This window comes from Dasypus novemcinctus, chromosome 3 (assembly GCF_030445035.2).
Source record: "Dasypus novemcinctus isolate mDasNov1 chromosome 3, mDasNov1.1.hap2, whole genome shotgun sequence".
Taxonomy (NCBI): domain Eukaryota; kingdom Metazoa; phylum Chordata; class Mammalia; order Cingulata; family Dasypodidae; genus Dasypus; species Dasypus novemcinctus.
The window spans coordinates 140407955-140430070 of NC_080675.1; the positions used below are offsets into that span (position 1 = coordinate 140407955).

At 37.1% G+C, this 22116-nt stretch overlaps 1 protein-coding gene and 1 non-coding gene across 2 annotated transcripts; one reads left to right on the forward strand and one right to left on the reverse strand.

Moving 5' to 3' along the window:
• Nucleotides 1-406: 406 nt before the first annotated feature.
• On the reverse strand, nucleotides 407-478 carry TRNAQ-CUG (transfer RNA glutamine (anticodon CUG)). The gene has a single exon. It is a non-coding gene; the product is annotated as a tRNA-Gln (tRNA).
• A 38-nt stretch (nucleotides 479-516) lies between these two features.
• On the forward strand, nucleotides 517-21718 carry RAB11A (RAB11A, member RAS oncogene family). The gene is made up of 5 exons (XM_004453137.5): nucleotides 517-975; nucleotides 7336-7531; nucleotides 7729-7922; nucleotides 8857-8937; nucleotides 18269-21718. The coding sequence occupies exons 1-5, from the start codon at nucleotides 936-938 to the stop codon at nucleotides 18406-18408; spliced, it is 651 nt and encodes a 216-aa protein (XP_004453194.1). The 5' UTR covers nucleotides 517-935; the 3' UTR covers nucleotides 18409-21718.
• Nucleotides 21719-22116: the final 398 nt, after the last annotated feature.

Here is a 22116-nt window from a genome sequence, read left to right on the forward strand (position 1 = left end):
AGTGGGTGAAGTTCTCTGAATGACATCTGGAGATAGTTTGAGAAATTTCTGGAGAGGAGTGAGAGGGAGAAGCACCCACCCTTGAGTTAAGCTGGAGGAAGAAAATTCCAGCAAAAGGAATCAAGTTCCATTGAAGAAGCTTTTGAATTAGGGTTTGAGGCTGAGAGGCCCAGCTCAACAGGGAAAGAAAGGTAAGAGCTTCCTCAGAGGAGTCAAGTGCAAAGTGAATGACAGTAGGATAAATTGAAGGGGGGGAACTTATGGGGACTTTGGAAGCAAAGACTGTATTTTGTGAAATTCCCATCTACTTAGTTCAATGCCAGGCATGCTGGAGTTGTACAATTACTAAGTGAATTAAATTGAAAAGGTAATTAGGTTGAGAAAAAGAAAAGAAAGGTAACGGTATAGGTTCCACCGAGATTTGAACTCGGATCGCTGGATTCAGAGTCCAGAGTGCTAACCATTACACCATGGAACCACCACACACACGTCCTTGCTCTCGGCTTTCTAATCTTTAGTAAACCCCGCCCCCATTCACAAACCGCTACTTTAAAGCGTATCTGATGCGCTCGCAGGGCTCGGGTTCCGGCATGGTATCATAAATTGGGTAAAGAACAAGAGAGAGACCACTAAGAGTGTGGTGAGTTGGATATCCAGGACTCAGTTTCCTATTTCAGCCTCTTTAAGGAAGGTAAGTTGACGAAGAACTACCCAACGCAGAAGATCACCGCCCTCTCAGGATCTGAGGTGGGGCGCTACCTCCCCGGAAGTACTTCCCCTGAGAGATTGGGGCCTGCCGGAAGTGGCGCACGGCAGGGAGGGGCTCTTTACCCGGTCCGGAGTCTGGAGCTCGGAGCTCGGGTTACCCCAGCAGCGACGCCCCCTGGTCCCACCGATACCACCGCTGCTCCCGCCCCTTCATCCTGCGCCGCGCGATGGGCACCCGCGACGACGAGTACGACTACCTCTTCAAAGGTGAGGCTGTGGGCTCTGCACTCTAGTGAGTCCCCGTTCGGGGGCCCGGGACACTCCCGGAGGATCCGCGCGCGGGCCACCCCTGCACCGAAGTGGGGCCTGCCTTAGCCCTTCCCCTCTGTGCGGTTCTGCCTGCCATCTTCCCGCTCAGCCTCTTCTCCCCTCAGACAGGGGTCTCCATCTCATAGCGACCTCCCGGTAGGCCTTCGCGGGCCTCAGAGTGTGCCCTTCTCCCGGCGGATTGCCTTCTCCCACTTCGTCGGCCTCATTCCTTTCCCCGGGTTCTAAGCTCCTTCCAGAGGCCCCTTAGCACCTCCCTCCCCCCTCAGTGTGCACCCTTCCCTCTTCACATCCCCTCTTGGAGTCCCCCCTGGCAGGCCCTCCCGCTTCCCTTTTCGTTTTTCCTTAGGCCCAGAGCCTCCCACCACGGGTCGTTTTCTCGGCTGCTACCCTTTCCCCCGAGCGAGCCTCCTCTCGGGGTCTCCTCGCTGTACCCCCCGGCATGGACGCCCCACCTCGTCGGCCTCTCTAAGCGGGAGGACCGGGTCCCGATAACATCTGAGCGAGCAGTGGTCCCCACCCCCACTCGCTCTGCAGTTCTCGCCGTCCGTAACCTCCCCGGGCCGCCCCACGGATTGGCAGCTCCTCTTCTCCCTCCTCTCTCCAAATGTTGATAGATCCCACGACTCGGCTGCGACCCCGGGGGGAGGGGAAGGGAAACCCCAGGGATTGTCCAGCTCCCACGCGCGAACTTGTCGCAGTGACCCGGCTAGCTGATGTGACTTCCCACCTTGCCTCTTTTTTTCCTCTCTCTCTCGCCTTGCCTTACCAGCGGCCTCTAGCCTGGGATAACTTGATTTTACTAGTGAGAAGGGGTTGCGGATGGGTGGTGGCTGTTATCCTTGCCAGACCTGAAGGCCCAGTTCCTGAGCTGGAAAGGTTGTGTGCTGCACAAACACTAGCCTGCTTTATCACTACGGTCTGGTTGCTTCCTGCTGCAACCCTGGGAGGATCCAATCTTTTGGTGTTTTTAGAACAGGAAAGGAAGAGTCCACGTTGGCCCCGTACCTTTCCCAAAAGGTGGTGGTGGGGAAAGGTTGTGTGCTCTTTTGGTCAAATGAACTATTTTTTTTATAAGATAGGGAAATACGTCAGTGCCTTTGACAAAATGTATTGGAGAGTGAGGGGGAAATAGAATTGTTTATTGGTTAGTCCGGAAAGAATCCAAATAGTTTTCTTTTCTCCTTAATCAACAAAGATAAAGGGTACAGTTTTTTCAGTGAGAAGACAGTGCAGTAATTGCCTTTTTTTCAGTGAATGCTCTTAACTCTGATGCTCATTCTCTGCTCCTGAATTAGGGCAGCCATCAGTAATGTGCTGAACAAAGATCATTACCAGGGAGGAAGAAGCCATTGCTATTAAGGCTTTACAGTGGAGGGTGGAGTTGAAAAAGAGTGTTAGGCTCCGTGACTCCTTCTGACTTTGCCATTGGGCTCCAACAATGATTGATTAAACAAAGCAGGAAAGGCTTCTTGACTTCAACTACTTTGCAGATCTTGCTGTTACTAGCTGATTATAGTATACTTACCATGACTCCTCTGAGCCAGAATATTCCTAAATAGGGTGCGGACCTTCCGAATCCGCCCCCACTCTCGTTCGGCCAAGGCATTTACAGAGAAGAGGGTACTTAATGCCTTTTACACACATAAAAAGGAAACCTGGATTAGTTTACATACTGTTTGTTGTATGTGAGGTGGTGTGAAATTACTTAGGTGTGTCCCTGGAGACTTTGAGGTTTAGTCATTAAAAGGACGTTTATTTTCAAGTAAGATACAATGGCAGTGGGCAGCTAGTTGCCTTTGAAGTAATTTAGAATGAAATAGACTGACCAGCTATTTCTCATGTTTGGTTCAGAATATGAGTTTTTATTATAGAAATCTGCTATGTTTTCACTAAGAATATTATCCTGAATTGGCTTAAGGGATTTAAACTTATAAAAATAACTTTGAAATTAGACCACCCGTTTTGAATGCATAGGGCTTTCGAGTCAGAGTCACGCAAACCTGTATTTAAATCCTGACTCAGGTCTTATATTTGCTCTGTGACCTTGGGAATGTTAACCTTTTTGAGCCTCAATTTTCTCATCTATAAAAAGGAAACAATATCTACTTCTTAGGACTGTACTAAAGAGTAAATGAGACTTACTAAAATTCTAGCTTTTATGAGAACTCAGTAAATGATAATAATGTGAGAAATTACTGTAGTTCTTGTCAGTTTTTAAACCATAAATTGCTATACATACAGGAGCATTTAAATATTAATAGAGAAACATAAAACAAGGAACTTCTAAAGTTTTTTATTTTTCCATCGGTTAAGGTTTCATTTTGTTTTAAAATTATAGGGAGTTAAATTCTGCTGAGATGGATTTCTACTTTCTAAAGCTCTTACAGGATATGAATCATCTTATTTACCTCATTGCTGATTAGTTAGCCAAATTCTTATTTATACAGTTATCATATTTTAAAGTGGTTTCATTCTACAGAGATTCATTCACTGAGAGGAGTTGCAGCTATCTCTGCTTGGAGGAAGGCTTACTTAGCAAGCTTGAAATAATGAGGGAATTGGAAGATAGTTTGTAACTCTAAACAATTGAAAATCATGGTATTTTTATTAAGATAGGATGGAGTGGTCCAAATGGGAATGTAATGTAGGGAAAATAGAACAGTTTTTCTAAATTATGTATTTATTCTTGAACATTAATCTTTAGTTAAGCTTAACAGTGAGACTTTGTGTGTGGGGAAATTAGTTTTATTTTTAAAAACTTTTTCGTTTAAAAACTTTAATTCTACAGGTGTTTATACTCATATGTGGTTAAGGCCAGGTGGGGCACTTTGAGTGGTCAATCATAGTTCCTGTTTACAAATATCATGATAGATATATACCAAAGCAACCAAAAGTCACATTTTAAAAATTATCTGCATATATATTTCCTATAACATTTTCTTTTCAATCTGTAGTATTTAACCATCAGCTGATTATCAGTAGACAGACTCATAGGAACTTTGCTGTCTTGCATGTTAGTAGTTTTCCTTTCACAACTTTTGATTGAGCAATGTGAATTCTGCTGAATCTGGAAAAATGTTTCTGAACTTCAGCTTTATTGAATGCATTTTATTTTAAAGTCTTTTGGTAAGGTTGGGCTATGAATATAGTTGAAAAGAGTAGAAACATCTCATACATTTCATAATGGTTCATTTATAAAAACCATTATGAAAATTATCAGTTATTTCTTCAGGTGGTAACTTTTAAATCTGATGTACTGCAACTGATGTATTGAATTAAATTTGAATCTGGTTAACTAGTCTGTAAAAGGCAGTATAAAACTAAATGTGGTTGAGGAGTAGAAATGTTTATTAAATAATAGATAATATATATGCATTGTGCTTTTATGGCTTCTAGCAGCCTGATGTTTGATATATAATATGAACAAAATTTAGTATTAGGGGTGATATTTAAAACTCATCAGATAAGTTAATCAAGTAGTGATAAAGCCTATCAGATTATCTTAGAAATAATTTAAATGTTTAATGTATAGATGGTATTTTTAAATTTATGTTTATATTATTTAATATATGTATACTATATAGATGGCTATAGTTATAAAATGTTTAAAGTGGAAGTACTTTTAACCTAAGATAGTAATTGTGGAAAACATAGGAAAGTCACTTTAAATTCCCTTTTTGGAGTACAGGCTTTGATAATATAATTTCTCACATTTTAATAAAGCAATTACATATTGTCATCTTAATGAGAAACTATTTTGATTAGCGCTTATTTAAATTTGAGTCCATGAAAGGAAGGTCCAGGGAATTAAAAAAAAAAAATCATAGCCAGTAAATTCTTTTATGTTGTTTAAGTAATTTAATCCATTCTAGTTTTTTTAAAAAATCATATTTTTTAATGAGCCTAAATATAACTTTCCTTGTTTTGATTAATCATTTGGATACTGAATAGCTTTCTGTTTTGTATCATTTCTCAGCATCTTATTGGCAGCACTGTAGAACCAGTATGTTCTGTCGTTTAAGAGATAATCCTTTAACAAATTGCTACTTTTAATTCTGGCAATCTTGTCTGTGTCTACTTGAGATAACTATACTATGTAAAGCATTCACTGTTTTTTTAATTCCATGGGCTATGTAGCCTAAATTATGAATCTTGAATTATGTTTAGATAAGGATGCCATTTTTTTAAATTATAATCAATTGGTTGTATGGGGAGGAGGATTCCATCATAACTGACAGTCTTTATGATGGGATAAAGATTTAAGGGTGAGGAAATAATGAGCATAATCATTAGTTAAAGTGGAGATCAAAAGGGAAACTGCTGGAGTTTTCGTGGGAGGGCTGTGGTTATTCTTTGAGTTTTGTTTTTTTTCCCCCAAAGATGTCATTCTGGATGCCTTGCTCATGAATTCTTTGGCTTTAAACTAAGTGACTGGCTTCTGAATTACTGACTGATATCAGAGTGCCTATGCAGTAGAAATATTCTAACATTGTGGCTTTTCCCTTCTTCCCTCTTCTCACCTTAAGTTAGGCTTTTTACTCATACTTAATGTGAATGTGAAGCCAGAAGTGATTCAAAATACGGCTCCTAAACAGAACATCCAGCCTTTTGTACTAAGAAGCAGCAGGAAGTGTATCCTACTAATGGGTAAAACTCTGTTACTGAAACTGGGATTTGACTTCATGTCCAGCATGGTAGACCTTGGAAACTAATATATCAACCAACAGTCCTGTATAATCGAAAGTGCATGGTTTTTGTGTATTACTTCCATGACCTTGACATCTTCTCTGATTTCCAAATAAAAGCATTTAATATATTGTGTTTGACACAACACCTTTGACACCCTCTAATTGAGTATGTAGTTAGAAATAACTACTCTTTGTGCTCAATGGAGTCACTGCCGTAACTACTCTTTGTGCTCAATGGAGTCACTGCCGCCTGGATGATTTCTTGCTGAATCAGCTGACAGAGGAAGCCAGAAAGATATGCGTTTGATAATGTACTGCCTACAAGAATGTCCAGAGGCCAGCTTATATCCGATCCTGTGGCAAGGAAGGAATGCATAATGGACTTTCTTTGCCCTCTGACCAGAGAGCAGTGAGCTCTTACAGTTTCTACCTCCCTTTCTGCTTCCATCTCCAAATTCCAGTCTCTTTAGTAAGGCATGCTTTTTTATTCCTTGGTGTTTTTCTTGCATGTTTGCTTTTTGAGTCCTGGTGTCTAAATCACTTAGTTTAGATAGGTTAGAGAAAACATGAGTAGTCAACGGCAGGAAAACGTATAATGGCTTTCCTGAAATGCTGATAGAAACTTTTTACAGACAGTGGAAAATGTTACTCTATAAACCTGTGAACTTATTTTGTCTTTTAAAAGTCGGATAGAAAATGCCTTAAAGCAGTTTTTCTTAGTTACCTATTTGCCAGTTTTTGAAATTCTAAGTGTAATGTTGTAGTGGATGAAAAATAATCTCCATATATTTCATTAAATAAGCTGCCTTCTAAGGTAATCATAGGAAGGAAATCCATCCAGTCAAAACCTGTTTTTTGAAAAATTCATGAGGTCATAAGTGAAAGTGTATGCCCTCCTTGCTTTGGACTTGACTCAGAGTGAGAATTAGTCAGTTTCCAAGGTCCCCTTTTATCCTTAGTGTTTTTTGTTTGTTTTTGTCCCTAGCTTCCTGGCAGTCTGATAAATGCAAATTAATTAAAGGGTCATTGCAGTTTTTGTGATCTGGGTGGAGTATTTTATGTAAGCCTGAGGCCTCACGTGTTAAATGCATTTTATTTTTGCCAAATGTGAATCCTGAGGTCATACCTAGTCTTCGATGAAATTAAGTAGAACATTTTTGTTCTCTCTCACTTCACCCACTAACATCCTTTGTTGTTTTCATATCTGGTATGTTTTAATATCACATTGTCTATTTGGTTGACAAATTCTTTTAAACTGTTATCTTCCAATGTAGCAAGATTGGTATAGCATTGGTATTAAGGTAATTAATGCCTTAACCTGTCATCTGTGCCTAGTGGACCTGCCATTAAAAATGCATGTTTAAGACAGAATACTATATATGTGCTAAACAAATAATGTGTGGAAGTCATTTTGCAGGTAGATATAGGTTAACAAATTGGTCTGATTGGATTAGTAACAGATCAAGAACATGAGCTCCATACCCTGCCCCTTTCAAGAAATCTTTTTGCTTTATCTACTCTGAAGCAAAACTTCACTCTTTTGAGAACATGATAGTATTTTAATATATTTGCCTCACTCATCTGACCTTAAGTTGTTTTGTCTTTTCAGTTGTCCTTATTGGAGATTCTGGTGTTGGAAAGAGTAATCTCCTGTCTCGATTCACTCGAAATGAGTTTAATCTGGAAAGCAAGAGCACCATTGGCGTAGAATTTGCAACAAGAAGCATCCAGGTTGATGGGAAAACAATAAAGGCACAGATATGGGACACAGCAGGGCAAGAGCGGTACCGAGCTATAACATCAGCGTAAGTCTTGGAAAATTCTGTGAAATAAGTTGCTATCTAGTGAATTAGCTGACTTTTGGTGTTGGCAAAGGTACTGGTTTTGTGTTTTTTCCTCCCTTTTAAGAATTACAAGTATGTAATCTACATGTTGAGTTCTTTCTGTGTCTTCTCTTTTTGTTGTTGTTTTCTAATAGTTGAATTTATTTTTCTGTTTTCAGATACTATCGTGGAGCTGTAGGTGCCTTATTGGTTTATGATATTGCTAAACATCTCACATATGAAAATGTGGAGCGATGGCTGAAAGAACTGAGAGATCATGCTGATAGTAACATTGTTATTATGCTTGTGGGCAATAAGAGTGATTTACGTCATCTCAGGGCAGTCCCTACAGATGAAGCAAGAGCTTTCGCAGGTTAGTGATATGAATTCCATGATACTAAGGTGACCTGTATTTCTGATGGTTATGTTTTGCAGTTTTGATTTAACCCTTCCAGTGAGGGTAATAGTTTATAATGGTTTCAGAAAGGTAAACAAGAATGCTCAGCAAGAATAGTGTTTTGAAAGTTTGTGATGACCGTATGGCTTTTGCTTAACTTCTAGTCATTAAAACACTTAAGTTGAGTTTTTGTTGCTAAAAATGGAATAAAAATGCTGTCTTTTCTCTTCCTGGAAGGGGTAGATGAAATTTGTAAGTTTATTCTTTGCCTCTTGTCTATTTTTTTTAGTTTGTCTCTGTTTTTTACCCAGGATGCTCTATGCGGGTCTGAAAAGTAGTGGTTGGGAGTGTCAGAAATCAAAGGGGATGTAGCTGCTTAGGAGTATAACACTTGGCTTCATAGACAATCAGCTTGTCTTTTGTCCCTGTTTTGGTAGGGATAGCCTACCAGAAAGCAACATTGTATATTCTTGACTAGTGAGAGCTGTGACCTTGCACTAGAGATTATAGATAATGTTATAAGTAAAGTTTTCTTGAACAATTTTTTGATTTCCAGGCTAAAAGTTTCCTTTCAAATAATATAATACAGAATTTATTCTAAGTCAGTGTTCATACCTTAGCTATGTGGTTGATGAGGAGAATATTAAGAATGAAAATAATAGGATATTTGATAGGTTTACTATAGTATTTAGATGTAAGAGGTATTTATTTTAGTTAGGAAACCAATGAAAATGTCTCACTTTTATTATTTTTAATCTACTAAAGTAGAATTAGAATGGTGCCCTTATTTAAACCCGAGAAGTTCAGGGGATCTTATGTTTTAGAAAATTCTGTTATTTTCCTTTTGAGGGCTTGAATGTATATCCTTATAGTAAAATTTGCATGACCTAAATTTTGCATGTCTTCACAGAAAAGAATGGTTTGTCATTCATTGAGACATCTGCCCTAGACTCTACAAATGTAGAAGCTGCTTTTCAGACAATCCTGACAGGTAAAACTTGCATTTTGGGATTATAGCAGTGGGAATTGAAAGTATTAGGAAGGTAAATTAATCCTGAAACTAAAACTGTCATACCATCTGAGAAGAATTTTATTTGAGAGCTACTATAGCAAGAGTTATTTAAAGTACAAAATTAATTACAGCCCTTGCTTATTGAGTTTGTCATCCTAATTCATCTCGTTTATAGTGGGGAAAAATACTTTGAAAATAATTTCACTTCTCTTATATGTTCCATACCTCATGGTCACAAGCACAAAGTTGTGCTTAAATGTACTTTCATTAGGTAAATACTGAGATACTTGCCATGGAAAGATATAAATGCCCTTTTGAAAATCAGTAGAGAAAAGGTATTCTTAGCTCTGATGTGTTATATCATTTATGTTGTTTAATTTTTGAGAGATGGCTGGTATTTATAAATCCCTCTTTATATAATTTGTCTTGACTGTTATGTTGGGACTTGAGGTTTTTTTTTTATCTCTGTAACTCACAGAAAGAAATGGTTGTCACTGAGACACCTGCTCTAGACCCTATAAATTGAGTGTGTGAATTAGAGCATGTAAAGTAGTTAGCTCCCTGGTACATAGGGAACATTTGATAAAGATTAGCAGCTGATGAAAAAAATAACTCATTATAAAAATTTATATATTGGCGATTACATACCTATTTTATTAGAATTTTTTCCTGTTCTCAGGAGAATAGAAACTAAAATAACTGGTGTTGGGGTTGGATAAACATTGTTTGGAACAGTAGCTTTCCTTTAGAATTTTCCCTTTCTCAAGTTTCATGGTAGACTGGTTCAAGCAGGCAAAATTTGATTAAATATGCAGTATGTCACCAAATCCTACTTTTTTCTTTATAACCGCTTGAGTAGGTTCTAATCAGTCAACGTGTATACTTAGATTGAGACTCAGGAGCTCTAGGTTTTACTTTTTGCCACTTTGCTTCTATGCCCTATATACTAAAGTCACTGAATCTCCGTACTCCTCAGATTCTTAGCATCTGAAATGAGTGAGTTAAATCTACCTTCAAGGTCTGTGAGTCTTTTGAGGCCTCTGAAAACCTCATTTGAAAAAAACTTTTAAGTCAGTACTCATTGCTAGGATTTTATTTTTTTAAAGATACTTTATTTTTTTTAAAGATTTATTTTATTTTTCTCCCCTCCCGCCCCGGCCCCCGCCCCCATTGTCTGTTCTCTGTGTCTATCTGCTGTGTGTTCTTCTTTGTCCGCTTCTGTTGTCAGCAGCACGAGAATCTGTGTTTCTTTTTGTTGCGTCATCTTGTTGTGTCAGCTCTGGTGTGCGCGGCGCCATTCCTGGGCAGGCTGCACTTTCTTTCGTGCCGGGCGGCTCTCCTTACGGGGTGCACTCCTTGTGCATGGGGCTCCCCTATGCGGGGACACCCCTGTATGGCATGGCATTCCTTGTGCGCATCAGCACTGCACATGGGCCAGCTCCACACGGCCCGGGGTTTGAACCGCAGACCTCCCATGTGGTAGATGGATGCCCTAGCCACTGGGCCAAGTCTGCTTCTCATAAAGATACTTTGATTATGCAAATGTCACATAAAAATTATAGGGGATTCCCATATGTCCCACTCCCCACACATCCCACATTTTCCCACATTGACAACATCCTTCATTAATGAGGTACATTTTTTTAAAAGATTTATTTATTTATTTCTCCCCCTTGCCCCAGTTGTCTGTTCTCTGTATCTGTTTGCTGTGTCTTCTTTGTCCACTTCTGTTGTCAGCGGCATGGGAATCTGTGTTTCTTTTTATTGTGTCATCTTGTTGCGTCGTTCTTTGTGTGTGCAGCACCATTTCTGGGCAGGCTGCACTTTCTTTTGCACTGGGTGGCTCTCCTTATGGGGCGCACTCCTTGTGCGTGGGGCTCCACTACGCGGGGGACACCCCTGCGTGTGGCATGGCACTCCTTGCACGCATCAGCACTGCGCATGGGCCAGCTCCACACGGGTCAAGGAGGCCCGGGGTTTGAACTGCGGACCTCCCATGTGGTAGGCGGATGCCCTAACCACTGGGCCAAGCCCACTGCCTATTGAGGTACATTGATTGCAATTGATGAGCACATTTGGAGCATTGCCACTAAGCATGGATTAAAGTTTACATTGTAGTTTACACTCTCTCCCACCCAATTCCATAGGTTATGTCAAGATTTATAATGATCTGTATCTGTCATTGCAGTGTCATTCGTGACTATTCCCAAGTCCCTGTTTTTCCCTCTCCCTGCCCTTAGAACCTCCAGTGGCCACTGCCTCCACATCAATGATGTAATTTCTTCCATTGCTAGAATCACATTAAGTCTATAGTAGAATACCAGTAAATCTATGTTAGTCCATAGTTCATTCCCCAAACCTGAGGATTCTGGGATGGTGATGTCCACTCTACCTCTAAGGGAGAGGGGGCTGTGATCCCAAATGGCTGATGGATGGGGTTCTCTTGCTTGCAGTTGTAGACTCTCGGTTCCTTGGTATGGAAGTTGTCCATCAACACCTCCATGATGGTTGTCCTGGGTGAGACCAGATCTGGAGAGTAGGTGTTGCAACTCCATTGAGATTCAGAGCCCAGCTGGCACATGGACAGCACTGGAATATTTTTTTATGCCCCACCAAATATCTGCTATTATTCTAGCACCTATATTCTGATATTAAGTCAAAATGAGGCCATGTGTTTCTTCCATCTGCATTTACCTATTGCATGCATCATTTTGTAACACTGAATAGCTGATCCATTCAAACTTAAACTGACCAATAAGCAGTGATATATACTTAGAATTGAGCTGTTTTGTGTCTAAGATGAAGAACTCCTTATTTTCCTTAAAATTCACTCTAGATAGAACTTTTGTTACTGTTTAATGTTTGAAAGCAAAGAAGGCTTTCCCTCACTTTCCTACATAAATCCCAGTGTTGATCTTTTGGGTCAAAGATCACTGCATATAGCAGCAGACACTGGTACTGTTTTGGGAGTGTTAAGATATTTATCCTAAACTTTTCTTCCTTTTATATGCCTATGGGAATATTAATGCATAGAAAAAACAGAAAAGATAACAGTAATCTCATTAGGCTTAATTCTACTCTAAATATTAAAACTGTTAAGTCAGTATTTACATTGTATTTTTGTATTTTGATGTTGCAGAAAGAAAAAAAATTTTTTAATTTTTAAGATGGAAAATTTGTCTACATTGTTACTCCAAAACTAATTGTAGTATTTGTTTTAGACTACTTGGCATTCTTGACAACCACAGAATTGACAGTGACTCCGTGACTTAAAATTTTGCAGACATATTTTAGTGTGTGAGTGAGGCTGGTAGATTGTTCAACATCTGCATTTCAGTGAAGCTTTGCTTTCTTTCCTCTTCAAGTTAATTTTCTTCTACCTGTGTATTTTGACAATTTTAGACTTAAAAATTGCAGTAATACAAAGGATTTGCAAATTCCCTTAATCCGTATTCCCCACAATTGAATGCTTGCTTTACTGCATCAATTTTTTAAAAAATTTATTTCACTCCCCCCATTGTTTGTGCTCACTGTCTGCTCTCTGTGTCTGTTCATTGTGTTGTCTTTGGGTCTGCTCATCATCTTTTTAGGAGACACTGGGAACCAAACCTGGGACCTCCCATGTGGGAGGGAGGTGCCTAATTGCTTGAGCCACCTCACTCCCGGGTTGTGTGTCTCATGTGTTTCCTGATTACTTTATCTTGTTGAATCAGCTTGCCATGCCAGCTTGCTGTCTTGCTCGTCTTCTTTAGGGGGTACCAGAAACCAAACCTGGGACCTCCCATGTGGTGGGCAGGCACCCAACGCTTGAGCCACATCCATTTCCCATACTGCATCTACTTTTATCCTTTTTCTCCCCCTCTCTAAATATATACATATTATTTTATCTGCAGTATTTGAGAATAAGTGGCAGTTAAGATGCCCATTATTTCTAAAAACAGAAAATTGTCTTTTGTGACCATATTCAGATTTTGTCATTTATCCCAATAATGTCTTTATTGTCCTTATTAGCAAAAAATAAGTCTGAGATCATACATTGTAGTCAGGTTTTTTGTTTGTTTGTTTTTTAGGGAGTACTGGGGATAGAACCTGAGACCTGGTATATGAGAAGCAGGTGCTCAAGTACTGAGCTACACCTGCGCCCCTATAGTCAGTTTTCATGTCTCCTTAGTCTCCTCCAATCTGGAACAGTTTGCAGTCTTACTTTTCTATATAACATTGACATTTTTTGCATAGTAAATACCACTATTTTATATGGTCTTGCTCAGTTTGGGTTTGTCTGATGTTTCCTCATGATTAAATTCAGGTTATGCACTTTTGGCAGGAATATCACTGAAGTGATGAAAAGTTGTTCCTACTGCATCTTATCAGGAGGCACATAATATTGATTTGTCTTATTCTTTACTGGTGATGTTAATTTTGATCACCTGGTTAAGGTGGGTTTTGCCAGGTTTCTCCATGTAATTAAGTCTAAACCATCTTTTTTAATATGAAGACTAAAGTTTTAATTTTGTAATTAAGAATTTTAATACATATAGGATATTTACTCTTAAAAGAGGGACTGAAGTTTTAAGACCTTAATTTTATTGAGCAGTGAGAATTGTTTAATTAGGTGTGATAGCTCTGTTCTTGGCATATGGCAAACCTTTAAATATTTGTCACTATATATTTTTTTTTATTTTCAAGAAGCTTCCGTGGTAAGCATTGGGTTTGAACAAAACCTAACAAATTAAAAGCTTTGACTTGGTAATATTGATTTCGTTTGGAGATGCTCTTCTGTGTTCTTATGCTCAACTACCATGGAAAGTCCGATGATTTTGTTGTAAATATTTTGATGCCTCTTTAAGCGCTATCTCTTCCCTGTGCTATATCTCTTTGGTGCAACCTCTTAGAGTTGTGCTTATTTCATGAATCAATAGTAGCTCAAAATTATATTGCAGTTAAGAAGTAAATGTATATAGGATATATAAAAGTTTTCATTTTGCCCTTATATCTGAACTTGATGCCTGTGAAAGAAACAACCCAATAGTAAGAGTGTGAGATGAATATTTTGATAATACATGGGTAACCTGTGGGTTGATTTGTAGCTGTACTCTTTTAGATTTGCCATGATTATATTTGAGACCGATCATTGTGCAGAGAGAGGTATTAACTTCTAAGTCCCTACTATTGGTTTTTAGGTACTTCTCAGCAGCACAGGTCTGTTCCTAGTTCTTTAGTATGTTTTTAAAAATAGGATAAGTGACTTGGTAGGTTAGCCACTTTGGGCTATGTAATATTCATTACCAAAGGTCCTGGTTACTGCAGAAAGTATAGACTGTAGTGGAATAATTCAAGCCTCTGCTCTTTTCTTGTTATTTGGAGGGGTTGAAGAACTTTAACTCCGTTTGATCCCCAGTTGGGAACAATTACATTTAGCTTCCTCAGAATTACTTTTAATCTTAACTATCTGTTGGAATTCTTGAAAAGTATCTGCATAGGAACTGGTGTATAACCAGTTTCTAAAGGAGAAAGTGCCCTTGAAAGAGGAAAATCCCCTATCTGGATTTAGCAAATTACTAGTGCCTCTGTTACCAGTACTTAACCTTTTATCAGATACCAGCTAGAAGATAATTACTTCCTATTTTCTTATTTTAAAAAAATTTTTTTTTAAAGTTACACTTGTGTACTTGTGGTTATAAGCAGATTACTTTTGATAAGCTCTTCATGTTTATTCTACCTGAAAGAAAATTTTTCTCCATCCTAATTTTCCAACACTTTACTTATTCTTTATGGCTTTGTTGGCATTTTTATTAACAGGTATCTTTGGTGACTAAAGGAAATGTAGCAGTAATCCGTCTCTAATACAACAGTATGCAGTACTTATATGCAATGCTGCTTAAATTTCTTGTTTTGCAATGAGATCTCTTTAGAGATATCCTCGTTTACCTCTCTTTTCTCTAAAAAGTCTGTCTTTGCTTCTCTTCCAGTATTAAGTGTATTTGTTTTTTTAATATATAATAAATTTTATTTTTAAAGAAGTTTAGATTACAGAAAAATAAAATCAAAAGTCTAGAGGATTCTCATACCTCACCTCTGTTCCTCCCACATTTTCTACAGTTCTTTTTGCCTTGATGCAAACATTTTTAAAAAATATTTTTTATTGTCTTTTTTTTTTTTAAGATAATTTTATCCTATTAATAACATCTTATATTAGTGTGGTACATTTGTTACGATTGAGAAACAAATATTGAAGCTTTGCTACTAACCAAGGAGTGTATTTGCTTTTTATGTAAGAATGTGTAGTTTTTGTTTTCTTCTTTTAGCTTAATCCTCAAAACAGTTTGTAAAGAAGTTAAAATTTGTAGAGGTCACATGATTAATCATTTGAACTTGAAAAGAGTCACCCAGTTTGGAATTAGAAGGAAAACATAAAGCAGGAGTAGTATAGTTTTAACAGTAAACTCGTTATCTTTATTTCTTAGCCACTAGCCTAAGGTCTTTCTCATTATCCTTGACCTACTCCCATCCTATCACTTTCAGTTAAAAGAATCTAGATTAAAACTACTTATCCTTTGCTTTAAAAACAAAAACAAAAACTCTAGTTAGGTACCTGTTTTTATTATAATCTGGTTTCTTCACTTGATGTGTCTTTACTTTTGAACCATCAGCCTTCTCAAACACAAATTTTAGCCCACTCTCCCGAAAAAAGTGTAAAATAAGGTACACTCACTGTTAGTGTTTTTATTAGTGTACATATTCAGTTAACTATGACTTGCTTTGTTGTTCAACTAAAGAGAAATTAGTTCTTAATTTGGAGAAAATATTAATTCAATGAATATATTTCTTTTTCTTCAACTTTGTTAGGGAAAATTTCTAACATACCAAAAGTAGAATAGTATCATGAACTCCCACGAAACCAACAACAACCATCACTCATGGCCAATCTTTCCTCTGCCTACTTCTTCCTTGTTATTTTGAAGCAAATCCCAGATATTACATCATTTAATTTGTAAACATTGTAGTATGCATATCTAAAAGATAAGGGCTTAAACCCATAACCACAAAACTCCTCCGAAAATTGGTAGTAATTCCTTATCATCATCTCTTATCCAAACAATATTGAAATTTCCTGTCTAAATTTCTTTTTTTTTTTTAAGAGTTCAAATTAGGATCCAAATAATGTCCATTGCAGCTTGTTGATATGTTTTTAGAGTGTATTGATGATACTCTTCCATTTTCTCTTTTTTACACTATAACTTTATATTTTTAACATTTTCAGATCTTAAAGAAATAATACAATGACCTTATAATACAGTGATTTAGAATCATCAGTTAACGTTTTGCCACATTTGATTTCTCTTTCCATGTATATATGTGTGTGTGTGTGTGTGTGTGTGTGTATACATTTACCTTTGCTTAGTCTTTGGAAAGTAAATTGTAAATATTGTAGCATTTTTTTTTTTAAAGATTTATTTATTTATTTAATTTCCCCCCCTCCCCTGGTTGTCTGTTCTTGGTGTCTATTTGCTGCGTCTTGCTTCTTTGTCCGCTTCTGTTGTCATCAGCGGCATGGGAAGTGTGGGTGGCGCCATTCCTCGGCAGGCTGCACTTTCTTTCACGCTGGGCGGCTTTCCTCACGGGCGCACTCCTTGGGCGTGGGGCTCCCCCACGCGGGGGACACCCTTGCGTGGCAAGGCACTCCTTGCGCGCATCAGCACTGCGCATGGGCCAGCTCCACACGGGTCAAGGAGGCCCAGGGTTTGAACCGCGGACCTCCCATGTGGTAGACGGACGCCCTAACCACTGGGCCAAAGTCCGTTTCCCAATATTGTAGCATTTTACTATTAAATACTTTCAAAATATTTTATTTCTTAACAGCAAAGCATTCTTCTACAGAACCATAATACCATATAGCATATCTAAGAAGTTTAACGTTTATACAGTATACTAATGTGCAGTCCATATTTTTCTCCAAGTGTACTAATAATGTCTTTTATAGGTTTAAAAAAACTTTAAATCCTGGAGCCAGTCAAGGATCACATGTTGCGTTGATGGAAACACTTTATATCTGTGCTATTACTATTGAGCACTTGAAATGTGGCTAGTGGACTTTGAGAAACTGAATTTTTAACTTTGTTTATTTAATTTAAATAGGTGGCTACTACATGTTGTACAGATGTAGAACATTCATCCCCAACTATTTAATGTATTTTATGGCAATATCTTTTTCAAGAGTATAGGCTAGTTTTGTTTAATGTCCCTCAATCTAGATTATCTAAATGTTTTCTCGTGACTAAATTTGGTTTAAACATTTTGGTGGGTGTACATAGGAAATGTTGTATCTTTCATAGTAGATCACATTAGGAGGCATATAACCTCAATTTTTCCCATTGCTAGAATTTCCTTAACCTTTGAGGGTGTTTTTTTTTTTTTTTTTTGGGTAGGGAGGGAGCACTGGGTGAGGAGAACAAGGGTAAATAAGATACATTCTCTGTTTTTTAAGGAGTTTATAATCTAGTTAGAGGTAACTACTTTTAGGCAATATAATATAAGACCAAATAAAACAAGTGTTAAAAATACTTACTGTGGAGAAATTTAATTACATTTATTCATGAAATTAGCTATTTATTGAACCCCTGCTATATCCTATATGCTGGAGATACAGCAGTAAATAAGACAGACACAGTTTTGATCCTCATAGAATTTAACATTTAGTGGGTGAGCAGTTTAGTTTTGTTCACTGTTGTGAAAGAAAAATCAAGTGTGAATATAAAATCCCAAGTTGCCTGTTAATTTGAAAATTAAAATTTAACTTTAGTTCAGAGAAGTCACCAATAAAAACATTATCTTTCCTTCTTGCCCTTCCAAAAGGTCTTTGGCATTTTTGCATATTTATGAAGATTGTATTCTTCCCCATACAAACTAGAAAAATATCTGATGTGGCTAATAGAACAGGTTAATTTTTATTTTTCCTTTGAACAGTATTAGTGTATGTGTAGGCTTTTTGGTCAAGGTAGATTGAAAATATCCCCATTGTTTAATTTCCAAATCTAAGCCCTTAAGTATGTAATACTCTTTAAACCAAGATTTATTTAATTGACTTTAGTCAACTTTTCCCTCTGAAATGGAAAAACTTTTGTTTCTTTTTACCTTAAGGGAAATTGTTAAAATGATAGCTGATTCTAATTAGTGGCTGTTTGATAAAGTTTTGCATTCCCTGTTCAGTTTGTTTGTATTCTCACAATAAGTCTTTCCTGAAAATGTATCTTCTACCAACTATTGATGGGTTTATTCACACTAAGTGTTGCTGTTTCTTTTCTTCATTCAGAGATCTACCGTATTGTTTCTCAGAAGCAAATGTCAGACAGACGTGAAAATGACATGTCTCCCAGCAACAATGTGGTTCCTATTCATGTTCCACCAACCACTGAAAACAAGCCAAAGGTTCAGTGCTGTCAGAACATATAAGACGTTTCTCTTCTCCCATAGAAGGCTGTGTATAGTCCATTTCCCAGGTCTGAGATTTAAATATATTTGTAATTCTTGTGGTCACCTTTGTGTTTTATTATTTCCTCATACTTGCGAGTTTTTCCATGTCTTAAGTTTTTTGATTTCAGCTTTATAAAATCATCCACCTGTCCCAAATGACTGCAGCTTTCTTTCATGCTATGGCCTCACTAGCCTTAGTTTAATAAACTGAATGCTTGGATTCCTCAATTATTGTTTACTTTTCATCATGGTAGCCCTATCACTATGGGACATAGTAGAACTTGATCACTTGAAGCTCAGACCAATTGGTCTTGATCAAATCAAAATAAGGAGACCTTAGAAATCAGCTGTCATTTTGCCACAGAGCAGCTTAAAAGTAATGTTCTCTTATTTCAGTGCATTAGATATTTCCACAAAGAATTGCCCTATAAACATAGTAAGATTTTGAGAGCTTGAAAATTTTCCGTTATTTTGGAAGTCAGTTTCTTAAATGCCTTAATAGGTTTGTGTAGTTTAGCAAACTTTGTTTTTTAATTTTTGTAAACATCAAAGTTGATTAGAGAGAGGAGCACTTTTTTCCTGAACAAGAATTATTGAAATTCTTATTATTGAATTTTATTGAAATTAAGAAATTATCTTAAATACAAGAGTGTTATAATTTTAGTAGCAGTATGATTATGAGGTCATATGTTCATAAGCAAGGCTGCCTGGCAGGGTGGGAACTAGAGGGACTGGTGGAATTCCATCTGTGGTGCCTCTTTTGTTATCAAGCAGCCCAAGTCATTTAACTGATCAGATTTCCCAGCTGCAGATTATGCAGCATTTTATTGCCCAGGCAATACTGATTTAATGCTGGTAGTACCTAAATTTGAAGTAAGTGAAATGCAGCCTAGTTTTATCACCAACACCACCAGCAGGCATGGGTAATTATTTGACAATGCTGATAGTTGCGTTTCGCAGTATGTTATTGAATATAGTCCAGTTAAATCTTTGGTTTTAGTATGTCTAAAGAATACAGTGAGAGGTTAATTTTTGCTCAAGTGGTACCATTTAAAAGCATGTAATCTTTTAGTATGTAAGATGAAATAGTACCTTGAGTTCAAATAGAATGCATTTAGGTGTTGCACAAACTTGAAATAGTTTTCTTCCACTACATTATTGACATCAATGGAACAACTATAGTTTCTCATTCACAAGTGTGTACACTAATATTTAGTTTTTCTTTTGTGTGGATAATATTAAGCACTTACTCTGCAGTGTTCCGAAAGTTTTGTCAACTGCAGTGATGCTATCAGGATGGTGGGATGTCCCAAAAAATATGTATGTGTGGGCTTGCTTAGATTTTTTTGTGTTTCAGAGTCAATCCTTTGTCTTTTGCGGTGCTCATGATGTGTGGGGTGCACAGAAGGCATTGCTGTAGTCAGTCATTTTGGTTTTCTTCTGTAGCCATTTTATTATTTTCATGTATTGGTTATGAAGATACTATTACTATTTGTAAATTGCTGCTTTGTATTTTATGCATGCTCTGTAACTTGATTTTTTTTTTTTTTTTTTCGTTTTTGATTTGGAATATATTCACATTCTAATAAACAGTTATAGGGGGACTGTTCCTTATGTTGTCAGATTACATTTTTCCTTTGAGTACTTTGGATCCAGCCCTGGAATATTTTATTTTAATGAATAAGAGCATAGATCTTTGCTACAGAGTAAGCATTGAATTTGGGGCATCAGTGTATGAATTCAGCTATGGTTTTAGACATGCAGTTCAATATACTCTTCTTGTGTAAAGTACTACCAAAAAGCATTAGGGAAGTAGTCTTTATATTTTCATATGTAACAGTATCTCCAGACCCAGGAAATGATTTTGTTTCTTATTTCACTCAAAATTGGTAGTGAATTTTCTAAACAATTAGTTGGAAAATAAGAGAGAGATGAGCTTAGTGACTGAATAGGAATTAAGTAACTTTGTGTTTTTACCAAGTGTAGATTTAATGTTGCCTTGGGCATGGTTGGATCTTGGGGAAATTCTAAGAATTATTAGCAATTGTAGAAAGTGACTTTGCATTTCAACAAGTTTCTTCATTCTGAGATGTTTCTCAAGAGACAGATTGTCTCTAGTAAGAAACATCAGGTTTTAAAAATATTATAACAATTCAGGGCTCAAAGTTGTTTGACCCTGCTTTTCAGTTATTTTAGCTTTGAATGATTTTTTTTAACAAGTCAATTTTATTGATACACATTAATAAACATTAAATTCCTCCAAAGCATACAATCAGTGGTATTTGCTATATTCACATAGTTGTGTGTTCATCACGTCAGTCATTATTAGAGCATTTTCATTTTCAATAATAAACAAAAAACAGAAAAAAAAACAAAATTCCTCACCTCTCAATCTTTCAATGCTTTCCCCACTGTACATAGCTGCAATTTCTGGTTATTCTATCCAAAGTGTATAATCAATGACTTTTGCTAAAATCACAATGTTGTACATTCATCATCTCAATAATTTTATAATAATTTCATTACTCCAAAAAGAAAGACTCTACACCCCTTAGCATTTCTTCCTCAGACTGCATAACCACTAATCTCCTTTCATCTTTATAAATTGATTTATACTTCCATTTTATATAAATGGAATCATACAATATGTAGTACCCTGTGTCTGGTCTCCATCACTTAGTATAATTTTTTTTGTCTGATATTAACATGTAATGTATTAACTTACATTTGTTCAACTTCAAAGAAAAACAGTGTTATATATGCAATTCTACCCATATTCATATTTCATATTATACATTTAATTCACAATAGGGCAGTCATACAGTATTTGTCCTTTTGTATCTGGCTTATATCACTCAACACAATGTCCTCCAGGTTTATCCATGTTGTCATATATTTCAAGATTTCATTTCTTCTTACCACTGTAAAATATTCCATCGTGTGTATAGCCCACAATTTGTTGATCCTGAATGATTCTTTTTACCTTTTGTATTCTCCTATAAAGTCAGTCAGCCATCATGCCTTGATTTAAACTTGTATGTCATTGTTGTCTAGTGCTATCAATGATACCTTCTAATAGTACTTGTCACTGTGTAAGTCACTGGATAATTTATCTTTAGCTGTTGCATTGAGTATGCTAAATTGTAACTCTGAGATGTGCTAGTCAGTGAGTTATGCCAAGTTCTGAAGGGTTCTGTAGAAAAGTTAGACTTTGTAAGAGCTTGGATTGCCCTTCAGAGCTTGTCACATTTACATTATCTTGAGGAAAATAAACATCTTTTTGTCTTTAGTGACTGGTATTTACAAACTACAAATGGTTTTAGTAGTTTGAGCTATTGTGATAATCTCTTCTACCTACCCTATAGTACCTAAACTGTACTGTTTAGACAACTTTGGCACACCAGGAGCAATTATTAATGGCCTAGATACTTCAAAGGCTGAGTGGATAATAATGAACTTATTAAAACCTGTTACGTTTCAATTTATGGAGCTCCCCCCTCCCAAAGGACGAAAGTGGAGATTGGTTATTTGACTTCTCACAAACATAAACCACATCATAAACCTGAAAAAAATTTCAGGCCCTTGGAAAATATAAACTTTTATGCAGTTCCCATATAAAACAAATGAACAAAGTCCATCGAAGGACCCCTTTCCACTACATCATTTAATGGGTATTGGAACAGTCAG

Bases quoted from the DNA above. Each gene is read 5' to 3' on its own strand.
- RAB11A (XM_004453137.5), top strand. From the start codon at position 936: ATGGGCACCCGCGACGACGAGTACGACTACCTCTTCAAAG. The intron at 976-7,335 runs GTGAGGCTGTGG...TTGTCTTTTCAG, and splicing joins GTACGACTACCTCTTCAAAG to TTGTCCTTATTGGAGATTCT. The intron at 8,938-18,268 runs GTAAAACTTGCA...TTCTTCATTCAG, and splicing joins TTTTCAGACAATCCTGACAG to AGATCTACCGTATTGTTTCT.